Source organism: Salmo salar, chromosome ssa12 (genome assembly GCF_905237065.1).
Source record: "Salmo salar chromosome ssa12, Ssal_v3.1, whole genome shotgun sequence".
Lineage (NCBI taxonomy): Eukaryota > Metazoa > Chordata > Actinopteri > Salmoniformes > Salmonidae > Salmo > Salmo salar.
The window spans coordinates 10,836,076-10,853,300 of NC_059453.1; the positions used below are offsets into that span (position 1 = coordinate 10,836,076).

At 45.1% G+C, this 17,225-nt stretch overlaps 1 protein-coding gene across 1 annotated transcript in view; it reads right to left on the minus strand.

Moving 5' to 3' along the window:
• LOC106594759 (perforin-1) overlaps window positions 1–17,225 on the minus strand; it is a 47,038-nt gene that overhangs the window by 14,787 nt on the left and 15,026 nt on the right. The window contains exons 2-3 of the mRNA XM_045690666.1: window positions 3,547–3,900; window positions 3,215–3,454 (exon numbers count right to left, since the gene is read on the minus strand). Coding sequence (XP_045546622.1) covers window positions 3,215–3,454; window positions 3,547–3,893 — 587 coding nt within the window. The 5' untranslated portion in view covers window positions 3,894–3,900. The remainder of the gene's footprint in view (window positions 1–3,214; window positions 3,455–3,546; window positions 3,901–17,225) is intronic.

Sequence of the window (17,225 nt, forward strand, 5' to 3'; positions counted from 1 at the left end):
TCAGCGCAGTCTGGTCACTACCGCAGTTCAGCGCAATCTGGCCACTCCGGCAGTTCAGCGCAGTCTGGCCACTCCGGCAGTTCAGCACAGTCTGGCCTCTCTTGCGACTGTTGACTGGCGGGCAGCTCTGACGACTGTTGACTGGCGGGCAGCTCTGACGACGACTGTTGACTGGCGGGCAGCTCTGACGACGACTGTTGACTGGCGGGCAGCTCTGACGACGACTGTTGACTGGCGGGCAGCTCTGACGACGACTGTTGACTGGCGGGCAGCTCTGACGACGACTGTTGACTGGCGGCAGCTCTGACGACGACTGTTGACTGGCGGGCAGCTCTGACGACGACTGTTGACTGGCGGGCAGCTCTGACGACGACTGTTGACTGGCGGGCAGCTCTGACGACGACTGTTGACTGGCGGGCAGCTCTGGTGACGACTGTTGACTGGCGGGCAGCTCTGGTGACGACTGTTGACTGGCGGGCAGCTCTGGTGACGACTGTTGACTGGCGGGCAGCTCTGGTGACTGTTGACTGGCGTGGCTGGGTTGACGCACTTGTAGCCTGGTGCGTGGTGCTGGTACTGGGCTTACCAGATTATGTACACGCACCTCCAGGCTAGTGCGGGGAGCGGGAACAGGACGAGTCGGACTGGGTTGACGCACTTCCGGGTCCGCACGAGAGACAGGAGCTGGAAACCCAGGGCTATGGAGGCGCACAGTCGGTCTCGATCTTACCTCCTGCACAACCCGTCTTGGCTGGATGGAACTAGTAGCCCTGTACGAGCGGGGTGCTCGTACAGGGCAGACTGGGCTGTGCAGGGGCCTGATGGTAGCCGTGCGTAGAGCGGGAGTTGGGTAGCCTGGTCCTCGGAGGCGTACCGGCGACCAGATGCGCTGCGCAGGCATCCTCCTACCAGGCTGGATGCCCGCTCTAGCACGGCACCTGCAAGGGGCTGGAATAACGCGCACCGGACTGTGCGTGCGTATGGGTGAGATAGTGCGCTCCTCAGCGAAACATAGCGCTCTCCACCCCATACGCTCCTCCATATAACCACGGGTAGCTGGCTTCCGGCTCTTCTTACGCCTAGCCAAACTACCCGTGTGCCCCCTCCCCAAAAATGTTCTTGGGGGTGCCTCTCGTGCTTCTCCTTCAGCGTGTCCATGGCCTCGTACCACCACCTCTCTGCCTTGGCTGCCTCAATTTCCCATTGCGGGCGGCGATAATCCCCAGCCTGATGCCAGGGTCCGGCCCCGTCCAGAACTTCCTCCCAAGTCCACTTCTCCCGCCAGTCCAACTCGAACTCCGTCTGCTCCTTCCTCTGCTGCTTGGTCCTTTGGTGGTGGGTGATTCTGTCACAGTTGTCGTCGGTGATGGAGGACCAAAACGCAGCAGGTACGTGAATGCTCATCTTGATTTTTAATTACTCTCAAAATGAACATACAAAATAACAAAAACGAAAAACGAACAACTAACAAACAGTCTGCAAAGCATAGGCTCAACACAGAACAATCACCCACAAATCACACACACAAACACACCCTAATATATGGGACTCTCAATCAAAGGCAGATAGACAACACCTGCCTTCAACTGAGAGTCCCAACCCCAATTAACCAAACATAGAAACACACACACTAGACTAACCATAGAATACAAACACATAGACCATCAACCAAAAACCCAGAAATACTAAATCAAACACCCTTTACACAAACACACCACCCCGAACCACATAAAACAAATACCCTCTGCCACGTCCTGACCAAACTACAAAAACAATTAACCTTATACTGGCCAGGACGTGACAGTGTGAACAAAGCCTTTATGAAATGAAGACCCTTATGGAAAATTCACATGATTTCACATGGGAAAATTCCACATTTTGCGCAACGTTTTTTTTCAGATATAATTTCACATGTGAAATCATGTGAAACTGTGTTTTTGGAACACTTTAGATGTGGATTTTTACACGTGATCACATAACCTTTCACATGTGGATTCACATTTTCACGAGTTGCCCTGTCAGTCACTATGAAACACACACAGATCTTTTAACATAGTGTTTTCAACTTACATACAGTGCTGATTTCCAGTATTCTGTGTTATATATGAAACTCATACATGTGTATGACCTTTTTAAGTGCCAGTGTTGATGTTATGGTTAAAGTTTGACAGCATTCTGGGCCGGGGACACACTGACAATGTATCTGTGACACTGTGGCTGCGTTTACACAGGCACACCAATTCTGATCCAATTTTTGAAAATCTGATCTGATTAGTCAAAATACCAAAAAAGATTGTTGGTTTAAAAGTAGAGAATGTCATCCCTGCCCAGTCCTGCATAATTATTTTATTATCAGTTACAGAAAGATGAGATTCTTGCAGAAGTGTATGGTTTTCAATAGATATATTCTTAATTTTTAAACAAGGTGATAAATGCAATTCACAGACAATCGGATTTAAAGCTTTAAATCAGAAATACTTTAGTTTCTCCAGCAAGCCAACCCTGGAATGAGCTCCCTACAACACAACAGTCCAAAGACTTCCTTCTGCGTGGAATGGAAAGAAGTATTTGGATGAGCTCTCAGAGTTTAAATGGAGCCACTTGCTGTCCTTTTTGATACTTTCTAGCTGTGTTATCACTGCACTTAGACCTGTATGGGCTAAGAGAGATTCAAGCCTGGTGTTAAGCATCTATTAAAACATGCACCACTTAGCCCAGGGCTAGCTGGTCCTGTTCCATAGGAGGGTCAGCACTGCCTTTTCAGAGCAAGCCAATCACTTCCTCCAACCTAAAACAATTGTTCCAGAACATTCTGGAAAATTACGTTATATTCTCAGCACAGTAAAAAATTCTCCGTTTTTTTTCCAGGGAAGAAAGGATGTTTTTTGGGATGTTCTCAGAACATTTTGTCATGGTACCCTGGAGGTTTTGTCTAGTTCCCGGTTTGTTCCAAGGATGTCCCCGAAGACGTTTTTATGACGTTCTTGGGATGCAGTTGGATGGTCCCCTGGAGGTTTTTGTCTAGCTAAAATGTTGTCATTTTTACATTTTGCATTCCCATGTTGTAAAAAAAATCACATGAGATCATGTTGTTTTCACATTTTCTTTCATTTTTTTGTGTCACATGTTATCACATAAGATCACATGTGAAATGTTGTATCTGTAAGGGAAGAGCAATAAAAGTTTAACAAATCATCATTATTATTATTATTACCTGTAGTGACGGCAGCGGAGATTCTGTGAGAAGAAAGAGTGGCGGTCCTCTTTGGTCTTAGTTGTGGCAAAGATGGCTACATCAGACTGGGACCCTCCCATCTCTATGCTAGCACCCACATCCTTCTCCACACTCACACTCACCGGTCCCACAGGTACGCTTACAGACACCTTCGCCTCATTACTCAAACCCCCCTTCCATTTTGTAGTGATCTCGTTGGTAGTGGACTGTGCCAGGTTACTGGAGGAGAGGAGAGCAGAGGAGAGGAGAGATGTTTACTGTCAAAAAAGAAAACTTCCATCAAGTAAACAGACAGAAACTATCCTACTCACCTGACAGAGACATGAGAGTGGCTGGAGATATCCTCAGTACAGTGGCTGTAGGGCCTCCAGTCTACAACAGACAGGGGTATTTTCTGCAGCTCGTTCCCCTGTAGGGGGTTACTACACAGTGTACAGGTTTTACTGGGGGACAGGTAGGTCTTTAGGTCGATCAGGTAGGCCCCTTTACGTTTCAGGGTCACCACATCGAAACCTTCCCCTGCCAGGTTGTGACCGGGGACGAAGGGGGCGGAGTCACACTGGGATTGGCTGGCAGTACGACAGGTGAGGGCGGAGTCCAGTTGAAAAAGGAGAAGGAGGAGAGGAAGGGAGAAGAGGGGATGGGCTGGAACGGACATTACTGAACTAAAGGGAGGGTGGCAAGGCAGAAGAGAGAGAGAAAAAGGAGGAGAGCGATTATGAGAGGAGTGGGGAAGAAAATGGTAGAGACAGAAGGGATGAGAGAAAGTGAGAGGTGTGGGGGAGAGAGAAGGAGAGAGAGACTGTTTAAACTCCATGATGTGAAGGTCTTTGTTACTTGAAATGAAAGCGCTATATACAGTGCATTCGGAAAGTAATCAGACCCCTTGACTTTTTCCACATTTTGTTACGTTACAGCCTGATTCCAAAATTGGTTAAATAAAAAATGCTCGTCAATACCCTGTAATGATAAAACAGCCCTTGCTCCTACATCTCTGGCATCGGTGTACAAAGCAAATGGACGACGGAAATCCGGAGCAGCTAGCACTGGTGCAGAGACAAAAAGGGTTCCAGCATTTTGTAACCCGAAAGGGAGATGAAAGATGTCCCAGAGGACAAGGCAGAAGGTAGGAAAAGTCATCAGGAGTGACAAATGCAGGCAATTATTTGGCACGCTCGGAGAGACCTGCAAATATCCCTTCTGCATATTGAACTTGCTAGCGTACTTAGCAGCACCAACACAGTCAACACAATCATCGACCCTGGGCAAAGGGTACGAGTCCAACTTAGTAATGGTATTGAGTTTCCCAAAATTGAAACAAAGCCAGAGACCCATCCTCCTTAGGTGCTAATATAACGCTAAGGTGCTGCAACAGATTTGTTTTCGTGTTCAAGGTACTAATATGCAGGGTGAACTCCACGGAATGTTGCCATGTTGTACAATTCTGTGCTCAAGCATGAACTCATCCTCACTGCAGAGTTTCTCTCTCTTTTCAGGATTCACTCAATAAGCATGTTGTTTGGTTTGGGCAGAGTCCCCAACGTCAATGTTTGAGTTGGCACATCTGAGAATGAACCCTGATATTCTAAAAGCAGTGCAACAATGTTGCCTTTTTCCTCTGCAGGTAGGTGTGCCAAAAATACATCAAGGTTTTCCAGAATCTCTGAGTTGCTCAGCTGTCCAACAGGTACAGGGTCTATTGGGCTTTCCTTATGCTCTGAATGAGTACTGCGCTTTTCTCGTGTTCTCAAGGAAGACTATAGTCAATGCTGACGGTAGTGGCCACAGGCAGAAGATCACTACCGGTTTCCACCGACTTCTCCGCAGATAGTGAGGGAGATACAAGATTTTTGCAATTCGTTCCAGTCATTGGCAGCAGAGAACTGGAAGGAAAGGCGGCCAAGGAGGTGTTGGCTTTACTCTGTTCAGAAATCAGCTCCTTCCTAGACATTGAAGTATCAACTGTTAGGACCCTCACTTCATTCAGTGGTCCTACAAACTCACTCACCTTTGGTGTTTTGAAAGGAGAGGTCAACTCAGGGGGTTGACTGAAACAGGATCACACATAAACGTCTCAGACAGATCGAACATAGTGGGATCGCTGACATCCTCCTCAACACTAGACTTTCTCCCTGCAAATTTCTTAGACATAGCACGTGTAACGGCACACGCTGGGAACACTCTAGGTTACATTTCTGATAACCAACCAGTTTCCTCTACTCAGGATTCCATACAAATGACAGGATTTGTAACGACCTTCCCTCCAGCCAAATAATTTCCCAAAATGAATGACACCCCCTTCACTGGTAGGCTAGGGGGTGTGGATAACTACTGGGTGCTTCATTTGAGAAGGTCGTTTTAGGTAGCAACCCCTTCATGAAGACAATTCTTGAACTGCTCGAGAAGTATGAGTGTCTTTAAATCCTCAAGGTCCTTAATACCTCTCCACTAAAAAAATACATGGTTGTTCCCTTATGAATTCAACATGGCTTTGCGATTGTCTTTTGTCATTTATGAAACTGTTGTCTGTATGCTTCTGGGACAAACTCGTAAGCCTGAAGGATATCAGCTTTACAGCTTTACTGTCATAATCTGAACTCTGGTCAAGAGATAAAGCGGTGTACATTTTCTGAGCTTTTCCCACAAGAACACTTTGGAGGAGCTGTGACCAAATATCTCGTGACCATTTTAGGGATGTGGCAATTCACTCAAACAGAGTAAAATATACGCCCACCTCCTTTTCGTTGAAAGGCGGTACAAGTCTGCTGTTCCGACCAATATCAAACTCTGTTTACATTTTACATTTACATTTAAGTCATTTAGCAGACGCTCTTATCCAGAGCGACTTACAAATTGGTGCATTCACCTTATGATATCCAGTGGAACAACCACTTTACAATAGTGCATCTAAATCTTTTAAGGGGGGGGTTAGAAGGATTACTTTATCCTATCCTAGGTATTCCTTAAAGAGGTGGGGTTTCAGGTGTCTCCGGAAGGTGGTGATTGACTCCGCTGTCCTGGCTTCGTGAGGGAGCTTGTTCCACAATTTGGGTGCCAGAGCAGCGAACAGTTTTGACTGGGCTGAGCGGGAACTGTGCTTCCTCAGAGGTAGGGAGGCGAGCAGGCCAGAGGTGGAGGAATGCAGTGCCCTTGTTTGGGTGTAGGGCCTGATCAGAGCCTGAAGGTACGGAGGTGCCGTTCCCCTCACAGCTCCATAGGCAAGCACCATGGTCTTGTAGCGGATGCGAGCTTCAACTGGAAGCCAGTGGAGAGAGCGGAGGAGCGGGGTGACGTGAGAGAACTTGGGAAGGTTGAACACCAGACGGGCTGCGGCGTTCTGGATGAGTTGTAGGGGTTTAATGGCACAGGCAGGGAGCCCAGCCAACAGCGAGTTGCAGTAATTCAGACGGGAGATGACAAGTGCCTGGATTAGGACCTGCGCCGCTTCCTGTGTGAGGCAGGGTCGTACTCTGCGAATGTTGTAGAGCATGAACCTACAGGATCGGGTCACCGCCTTGATGTTAGTGGAGAACGACAGGGTGTTGTCCAGGGTCACACCAAGGGTCACGCCAAGGTTCTTAGCACTCTGGGAGGAGGACACAAGGGAGTTGCCAACTGTGATGGCGAGATCATGGAACGGGCAGTCCTTCCCCGGGAGGAAGAGCAGCTCCGTCTTGCCGAGGTTCAGCTTGAGGTGGTGATCCGTCATCCACACTGATATGTCTGACAGACATGCAGAGATGCGATTCGCCACCTGGTTATCAGAAGGGGGAAAGGAGAAGATTAATTGTGTGTCGTCTGCATAGCAATGATAGGAGAGACCATGTGAGGATATGACAGAGCCAAGTGACTTGGTGTATAGCGAGAATAGGAGAGGGCCTAGAACAGAGCCTGGGGGACACCAGTGGTGAGAGCACGTGGTGCGGAGACAGATTCTCGCCACGCCACCTGGTAGGAGCGACCTGTCAGGTAGGACGCAATCCAAGCGTGGGCCGCGCCGGAGATTCCCAACTCGGAGAGGGTGGAGAGGAGGATCTGATGGTTCACAGTATCAAAGGCAGCAGATAGGTCTAGAAGGATGAGAGCAGAGGAGAGAGAGTTAGCTTTAGCAGTGCGGAGAGCTTCCGTGACACAGAGAAGAGCAGTCTCAGTTGAATGACCAGTCTTGAAACCTGACTGATTTGGATCAAGAAGGTCATTCTGAAAGAGATAGCAGGAGAGCTGGCCAAGGACGGCACGTTCAAGAGTTTTGGAGAGAAAAGAAAGAAGGGATACTGGTCTGTAGTTGTTGACATCGGAGGGATCGAGTGTAGGTTTTTTCAGAAGGGGTGCAACTCTCACTCTCTTGAAGACGGAGGGGACGTAGCCAGCGGTCAAGGATGAGTTGATGAGCGAGGTGAGGTAAGGGAGAAGTTCTCCGGAAATGGTCTGGAGAAGAGAGGAGGGGATAGGGTCAAGCGGGCAGGTTGTTGGGCGGCCGGCCGTCACAAGACGCGAGATTTCATCTGGAGAGAGAGGGGAGAAAGAGGTCAAAGCACAGGGTAGGGCAGTGTGAGCAGGACCAGCGGTGTCGTTTGACTTAGCAAACGAGGATCGGATGTCGTCGACCTTCTTTTCAAAATGGTTGACGAAGTCATCCGCAGAGAGGGAGGAGGGGGGGAGGATTCAGGAGGGAGGAGAAGGTGGCAAAGAGCTTCCTAGGGTTAGAGGCAGATGCTTGGAATTTAGAGTGGTAGAAAGTGGCTTCAGCAGCAGAGACAGATGAGGAAAATGTAGAGAGGAGGGAGTGAAAGGATGCCAGGTCCGCAGGGAGGCGAATTTTCCTCCATTTCCGCTCGGCTGCCCGGAGCCCTGTTCTGTGAGCTCGCAATGAGTCGTCGAGCCACGGAGCAGGATGGGAGGACCGAGCCAGCCTGGAGGATAGGGGACATAGAGAGTCAAAGGATGCAGAAAGGGAGGAGAGGAGGGTTGAGGAGGCAGAATCAGGAGATAGGTTGGAGAAGGTTTGAGCAGAGGGAAGAGATGATAGGATGGAAGAGGAGAGAGTAGCGGGAGAGAGAGAGCGAAGGTTGGGACGGCGCAATACCATCCGAGTAGGGGCAGAGTGAGAAGTGTTGGATAAGAGCGAGAGGGAAAAGGATACAAGGTAGTGGTCGGAGACTTGGAGGGGAGTTGCAATGAGATTAGTGGAAGAACAGCATCTAGTAAAGATGAGGTCAAGCGTATTGCCTGCCTTGTGAGTAGGGGGGGAAGGTGAGAGGGTGAGGTCAAAAGAGGAGAGGAGTGGAAAGAAGGAGGCAGAGAGGAATGAGTCAAAGGTAGACGTAGGGAGGTTAAAGTCACCCAGAACTGTGAGAGGTGAGCCATCCTCGGGAAAGGAACTTATCAAGGCGTCAAGCTCATTGATGAACTCTCCAAGGGAACCTGGAGGGCGATAAATGATAAGGATGTTAAGCTTGAAAGGGCTGGTAACTGTGACAGCATGGAATTCAAAGGAGGCGATAGACAGATGGGTCAGGGGAGAAAGAGAGAATGTCCACTTGGGAGAGATGAGGATCCCAGTGCCACCACCCCGCTGACCAGAAGCTCTCGGGGTGTGCGAGAACACGTGGGCAGACGAGGAGAGAGCAGTAGGAGTAGCAGTGTTATCTGTGGTAATCCATGTTTCCGTCAGCGCCAAGAAGTCGAGGGACTGGAGGGTAGCATAGGCTGAGATGAACTCTGCCTTGTTGGCCGCAGACTGGCAGTTCCAGAGGCTGCTGGAGACCTGGAACTCCACGTGGGTCGTGCGCGCTGGGACCACCAGGTTAGAGTGGCAGCGGCCACGCGGTGTGAAGCGTTTGTATGGCCTGTGCAGAGGGGAGAGAACAGGGATAGACAGACACATAGTTGACAGGCTACAGAAGAGGCTACGCTAATGCAAAGGAGATTGGAATGACAAGTGGACTACACGTCTCGAATGTTCAGAAAGTTAAGCTTACGTTGCAAAAATCTTATTGACTAAAATGATTAAAATGATACAGTACTGCTGGCTGGTGAAGTAGGCTAGCTAGCAGTGGCTGCGTTGTTGATTTTGTTTGAAAGTGTAGCTGGCTAGGTAACCTCGATAGTACTGAAACTACACCTTATCATGATACAAAGGCAACTGTTGAGGGTGCATGATGGCCTGACTTGATTCGGAGTACTTCCAGATCTATCTCCTTTCGTCGCGCTTCCAGCTCCATCTCTTTTAATCAAATGGCATCAGCACATTCTTCTAGTCTGGTTGCACGTTCTCTTTCCCTTTCCTGGTGCTCAAGTCTGAATTTCTTTTGCTCCAATCTCTCCTCACGTTCTCTTTCCCTTTCCTGGTGCTCAAGTCTGAATTTCTGTTGCTCCAATCTCTCTTCACGTTCTCTTTCCCTTTCCTGGTGCTCAAGCTCTAATTTTACCTTTAGTTCTACCTCAGTTGCATGTCTATGGGATGTACTCTACCACCCGTTGGACCCTTTCCGTCATCCTCCCTCTCCGGAAGGATTTCCTCCTCAACCAAAGCAGTTGGACTACTGCTTTTGAATTGGCATGTGCAACTTTGATGTCATTATGCTTTGCAATGACGAGCAGAATCGCCTTTGTACATTTATCTAGAATCTCCCATGTAGAGTTTTCCACAAATGCTTCTAATTTAAAGTCCATTATTTTATTTTATTATTAGCCTGTGTGTTTATGCAACTTTAAAAATGATTCCTTTTATCTTATAACATTTTAGTCATTGAGCAGACGCTCTTATCCAGAGCGACTTACAGTAGTGAATGGATACATTTCATTTTTTTTTTTTTTTTTTTTTTTGTACTGGCCCCCCCGTGGGATTCGAACCCACAACCCTGGCGTTGCACACACCATGCTGGCGTTGCAAACACCATGCTCTACCAACTGAGCCTCTGGGCAGTTGGATGTCAGTGACAGAAACTCTACCAATTATTTTTTTGAACACTAAAATATCTGGGCATGGTAGAGCTTCAACTAGGTGATTAGAGGAAACAGTATCCCGGATGAGCCTCCATTTTGTTACGTTCCCCTGCAAGAAACCAAAACTTGACGCACAAACAGAAGGGAAAAGTAACAAACAGTCACTAACAACAACCAAAACAAAACAGGTGGGGTTCTAGGAGGGGTTCTGAAAGACTCTCATGGAGGTGTCCACTGAAAGTTGACTATCAACAACAACTGGGACCAAAAAGAAACCCACTAATTTTTCCCAAGAAGAGGTAAACAAAATAAAAACCCACACCAAACTTAAAAAGGAAGCAAACCAAAAAGTGGAGCAAAACAAAACAGGGATGAAATAGGGAGAGCCAACTAAAGGTTAACCCTCCACATCTCTCAAGCCGCTCTTCAATATCACCTGTGCCAGCACAGTTGAAAAACCTTCTGACTAACGAGATGACAGCCAGCACAGGTGTAACACATACTTAATAACAAGGTGACATCAATTGGTGCGCCCAGCGTGCCAACGTCCAACCTCTAAATATACATGGAAATCCGAAGCCTGTAAATGCTAGCAAGCTAGTTTCATCATATTACCTCAAGAACACAATACACTAATAACATGAAATCCTGACACCACAAAACAATTTACACAGTATGTGACTAATATTTATACAAGTAAGGTACAAGGTTTTCAGAGGTTACAATCTCCTTTTAGTGAGTTTTATACATTTAAAGGGGAACTCCACTCCACTTTTTTCATTAGCCCAATGTTGTAAAATTAGCCCACTGTTGTAAAATATAAGGACAACAACCACCGAGCCACTGCCTGTTCACCCCGCTATCATCCAGAAGGTGAGGTCAGTACTGGTGCATCAAACCTGGGGCCGAGAGACTGAAAAACAGCTTCTATCTCAAGGCCATCAGACTGTTAAAAAGCCATCAGTAGCACCTTAGAGGCGGCTGCTCTATTTACATAGACTTGAAATCACAGGCCACTTTAATAATGGAACACTGGTTACTTTAATAATGTTTACATATCTCATATACTGTATTCTATTCTACTGTATCTTAGTTTGCCGCTCTGACATTGCTCTTCTTAATTCCATTCCTTTACTTTGGATTTGTGTTGGATTGTTGTGAAATTGTTAGATATTACTTGTTAGATATTACTGCACTGTTGGAGCTAGAAACACAAGCATTTCTCTACACCTGCAATAACATCTGTTAAACACGTATATATGTGACCAATACAATTTGATTTGATCTGTCAGCTCCATTTGCACAGACTGTGTAGACCCCTTTATCTGACTCGAGCTTCCACAGTAAACGCTGTAAGGATAATCTCAGTGAAAGCTCCCCGGTCCTTTCCCCATCGAACAAAAATATTATTTTCTACAAAAATTATTTCCTACTTTACTTTTGGTCTTCATGTATTTTATAAATGTATTGTTTTGAGCATTCCCAGGTGGTCTCCCATCCAAGTACTAACCAGGCCCGGCGCTGCTCAGCCACCGAGATCAGACAAGGGCAGGCGTGTTCAGGGTGATATGACCACAAGTGTATTTTCTACCCCATTTTCTCCCTGTATTACGACCTTGGCTCACCGCTGTGAGGGGGGGGTGTTAGTGTGTGACAGGGGTTCAGTGTTATGTGAGTATTTAATCTCTCATTCATGTATTGAATCACTCATTCATGTATTGAATCACTCATTCACGTACTTAATCACTCAATCACTTGTTCATCAACCCTTCAGTATTCTGTAAGTGTATATGTTTTTTTGGGATAGGTGTGTGTCAGAGTGTGTGTATTTAGTATACAGGCTTTCCAGAACCTATGTTTTCCCCTGAGATGCCGTTTGTCTGTCGACATACAACCATTGTACGTGCGTGTAAATGTGCATATAATTCTATGTGTGTTTATATATACTGCCTGGGTGTGTAGCCATTAGCCTGTGTGGGCGTTGTACCAGCTGTGACCTTGAGTTTGTGTGTTCTTGTGGATTTCAACAGTCCTGAGTTCATTGGCAAGAAAATCTTATCTCCTTACTTTTGGCAGAAGTCTAAAAACGGACTTTCTGCTGGTCTTATAACTTTTCCCCAGGAAGTCTCCAGAATTACAGAATAATAATTATTAGATTATTATTATTACTTATTATTAAAATTACAGAGTCTCATTATTATTAATTATCATTGGGATTACATAGTCTTCTCAACAACACACACACACACACACACACACACACACACACACACACACACACACACACCCAGAGTTGTTGCACCAAAAGATAATGATTAGGTGAAATATTTAGCATTTTACCATTATCCCGATAATTGCCACTGCCAAACCTTTGTTTGGTTAACAGCATTTCCCTCACTCAGACAACAACAAAAAATTGCAAAAGCTGGCCAATTAGCATGAGGGATGGTGCTCAAGTTCAGAACTGCTGTAAGTAAAAAGCACAGATCTTGAGCTCTGACGTCGTGTATAACATGTTCACACAACTAACGAGCCAAGTCCAACCCCAGATCACTGACGCAAACTAAGACAAAGTTCACTAGTTGGGGTTATCAATAGCTTTTTCTCATTGAGCATAATTTCATGTTATTGACCACTGCACAACAACACTGTTACTGAGCATCTTCAGAACAGGGTTGTATGATGCTTCAATGGTATATGTACAGTATTAGTCAGCTATATTCTAGGTATATGTACAGTATTAGTCAGCTATATTCTAGATATATGTACAGTATTAGTCAGCTATATTCTAGGTATATGTACAGTATTGGTCAGCTATATTCTAGGTATATGTACAGTATTAGTCAGCTATATTCTAGGTATATGTACAGTATTAGTCAGCTATATTCTAGGTATATGTACAGTATTAGTCAGCTATATTCTAGGTATATGTACAGTATTAGTCAGCTATATTCTAGGTATATGTACAGTATTAGTCAGCTATATTCTAGGTATATGTACAGTATTAGTCAGCTATATTCTAGGTCGTAAACATTTGTATTGACAGTTCTGTAAAAGAGAAAAAATAAACAGAAACCTAGTAGCTTATAAGAAACAGTAGACACTTATAAGAAATAAAGAACCTATACCTATTTAGTTGAATGATATACAGAATATCAACAGTATAGTACCCATTTAGTTGAATGATATAAAGAATATCAACAGTATAGTACCTATTTAGCTGAATGATATACAGAATATCAACAGTATAGTACCTAAATGTAACTCTCTATTGTTCAACCCGCCATATGAACAACAGAAATGTCTGTAAGCTGTCAAAATTTAGATATTGTGTAATCACTTTGACACTACAAACAAAGCTAGACTAGCTATATTTCATTGTTTCAACAAACTAGCAAGCAACTAGCTACCTTCGAGCTAGTTAGCTGGTACTTTTGGCTGGCTATGCAGCTAGCTAATGACAGCATGCTGCAATACGGCTAGCTAGCATAAGACAGCACTAGTGAGGTGAAAGTGCAAAAGTAGCCTTCAAGGCTTTCTTCACAGTCATGTTTGCAATTGTAAAAATGAGTTAGTTAGCACCTAGTGGTCAAGCTGTCATCACAAGGGGACTCTAGTTAGCTATTGCCAAAGATACTGGTAATACACCTGATATGGATAGGGGGGGCAGTATTTTCACGGACGGATGAAAAAACGTACACGATTTAAACTGGTTTACTACTCTTGCCCAGAAATGAGAATATGCATATTATTAGTAGATTTGGATAGAAAACACTCTGAAGTTTCTAAAACTGTTTGAATGGTGTCTGTGAGTATAACAGAACTCATATGGCAGGCAAAAACCTGAGAAAAAGTCAACCAGGAAGTGGAGGATCTGAGAATTGTAGTTCTTCTTTCTAGTCCCTTTCGAAACTACAGTATCTGTGCTGTTACGTTGCACTTTCTAAGGCTTCCATTGGCTGTCTAAAGCCTTCAGAAAGTGGTTTGAGCCTTCTCCTGTCACTGGGCAGAGTATAGGAGCTCAGTTACTGAGTGGTCTGCCTAGCAACAAAGGGATTGGATATGCGCATTCCCGCGAGCACGCTGTTTTTTATTTTTCTCCTTGAATTAATACGCTATTGTCCGGTTGGAATATTATCGCAATTTTACGTTAAAACCACCATAAAATTGATTTTAAACAGCGTTTGACATGCTTCTAAGTACGGTAATGGAACATTTTGACTTTTTGTGTCTCGAATTGCGCTCGCACGTTACCCTTTGGATAGTGACCTAAACGCACGAACAAAACTGAGGTATTTGGACATAACTATGGATTATTTTGAACAAAAACAACATTTCTTGTGGAAGTAGCAGTCCTGGGAGTGCATTCTGACGAAGATCAGCAAAGGTAAGAGCATATTTCTAATACTAATTCTGAGTTTAGGTTGGCCCGAACTTGACGGGTGTCTGAATAGCTCACCGTGATGGCGAGCTATGTACTCAGAATATTGAAAAATGTGCTTTCTCCATAAAGCTATTTTAAAATCTGACACAGCGGTTGCATAAAGGAGTTCTGTATCTATAATTCTTAAAATAATTGTTGTGTATTTTGTCAACATTTATGATGAGTATTTTTGTAAATTCACCGGGAGTTTTTGGTGGGAATACATTTTCTGAACATCACGCGCCAATGTAAAAAGCTGTTTTTGGATATAAATATGAACTTGATTGAACAAAACATACATGTATTGTGTAACATAATGTCCTAGGAGTGTCATCTGATGAAGATCATCAAAGGTTAGTGCTTCATTTAGCTGTGTTTTGGGTTTTATTGACATATATGCTTGCTTGGAAAATGGCTGTGTGGTTATTTCGGTCTATGTACACTCCTAACATAATCTAAAGTTTTGCTTTCTCTGTAAAGTCTTTTTGAAATCGGACAATGTGGTTGGATTAAGGAGAAGTGTATCTTTAAAATGGTGTAAAATAGTTTGTTTGTGTATGTTTGAGAAATAGAAATTATTGGATTTTTGAGGTTTTTGTATTTCGCGCCACGCTGTTCCATTGGATATTGGCTAGGCGTTCCGCTAGCGGAACGTCTGTCCTCAACAGGTTTTTAACCCAATATATTTACTCTGCGTTGTTTGCAATGAGAAAATGAAAGACAGTGGGCAGAACGAACAAGGTGGAGAGCCAAGCACAAGCTAGCAAGATCCTATTGTCATTCTTTAGCCTGTATTTGCATATTTCCGTTAGGGAATGCCTACTCTGTGAAGTGCGCATGTGCAATAACTACATTATCTCTTGCAATGTTTAGAAACTTTGGCAAAGGGTCAAGTCTACAAAACTTAGTGCACTCTGTTCATGACATATTGTAGTGTTGGGAACAGAAAATTGTATTGAGATCGAATGTTTCATCGATGAGAACATTTTTAGAATGTCGGCCATATTTGGTGATGAGAAGAAATTCCAACAGGATGGTTCAAATTTCTACACTATCGGGGTTTCCATTTGTGCTGTTGCATTAACAATGAAAAGCACTACTGCTTCGAATGATGATTATTACATCACTTCCGTCTGTAACTGGACGCCATCTAGCCTTTATGTAACCTGTGGAGAGAATCCCCAACAGATGAACCAATACATTACAGATCTAATGAACAATATACATCAAGGACAAATCAACGTTCTAAGTTTAATTCTTTAGTTCAAACTCTTTGGAAACTCTGGCCAATCAGAATAGAATAGCCTTGACGTACATCATGTATATGAACAACAAAAGACCCCCTTTACTCCACACTGCCCTTTCACACCTGGACAAGAGGAACACCTATGTGAGAATGCTATTCATTGACTTCAGCTCAGCGTTCAACACCATAGTGCCCTCAAAGCTCAACACTAAGCTAAGGACACTGGGACTAAACACCTCCTTCTGCAACTGGATCCTGGACTTCCTGACGGGCCGGCCCCAGGTGGTAAGGGTAGGTAACAACACATCTGCCACGCTGATCTTCAGCACGGGGGCCCCTCAGGGGTGCATGCTCAGTCCCCTCCTGTACTGTTCACTCATGACTGCATGGCCAGGCATGACTCCAACACCATCGTTAAGTTTTCTGATGACACAACAGTGGTATGCCTGATCACGGACAACGATGAGACAGTGTATAGGGAGGAGGTCAGAGACCTGACCGTATTGTACAAGGACAACAACCTCTCCCTCAACGTGATCAAGACTAAGGAGATGATTGTGGACTACAGGAAAAAGAGGACTGAGCACGCCCTCATTCTCATCAATGGAGCTGTAGTGGAGCAGGTTGATAGCTTCAAGTACCTTGGCGTCCGCATCACCAACAAACTAACATGGTCCAAGCACACCAAGACAGTCGTGAAGAGGGCACGACAAAACCTATTCCTCCTCAGGAGACTGAAAATATTTGTCAAGGGTCCTCAGATCTTCAAAAGGTTTTACAGCTGCACCATCAAGAGCATCATGACAGGTTGCATCACTACCTGGTATGGCAAATGCTCGGCCTCCGACCACAAGGCACTACAGAGGGTAGTGCGTACGGCCCAGTACATCACCGAGGCCAAGCTTCCGGCCATCCAGGACCTCTATACCAGATGGTGTCAGAGGAAGGCCCTAAAAATTGTCAAAGACTCCAGCCACCCTAGTCGTAGACTGTTCTCTCTGCTACCACATGGCAAGTGATACCGGAGCTTCAAGTCTAGGTCCAAGAGGCTTCTAACAGCTTCTACCCCCAAGTCATAATAAGACTAATCAAATGGCTGCCCAGACTATTTGCACCCCCCCCCCTTCTACATTGCTGCTACCCTGTTATTATCCACACATAGTCACTTTAATAACTCTACCTACATACATATTACCTCAATTACCTCGACACCGGTGTTCCCGCACATTGACTCTGTACCGGTACCCCCTGTATATTGCCCCGCTATTGTTAGTTACTGCTGCGCTTTAATTATTTGTTATTCTTATCTCTTACTTTTTTTAGGTCTTTTCTTAAAACTGCATTGTTGGTAAATGGCTTGTAAGTAAGCATTT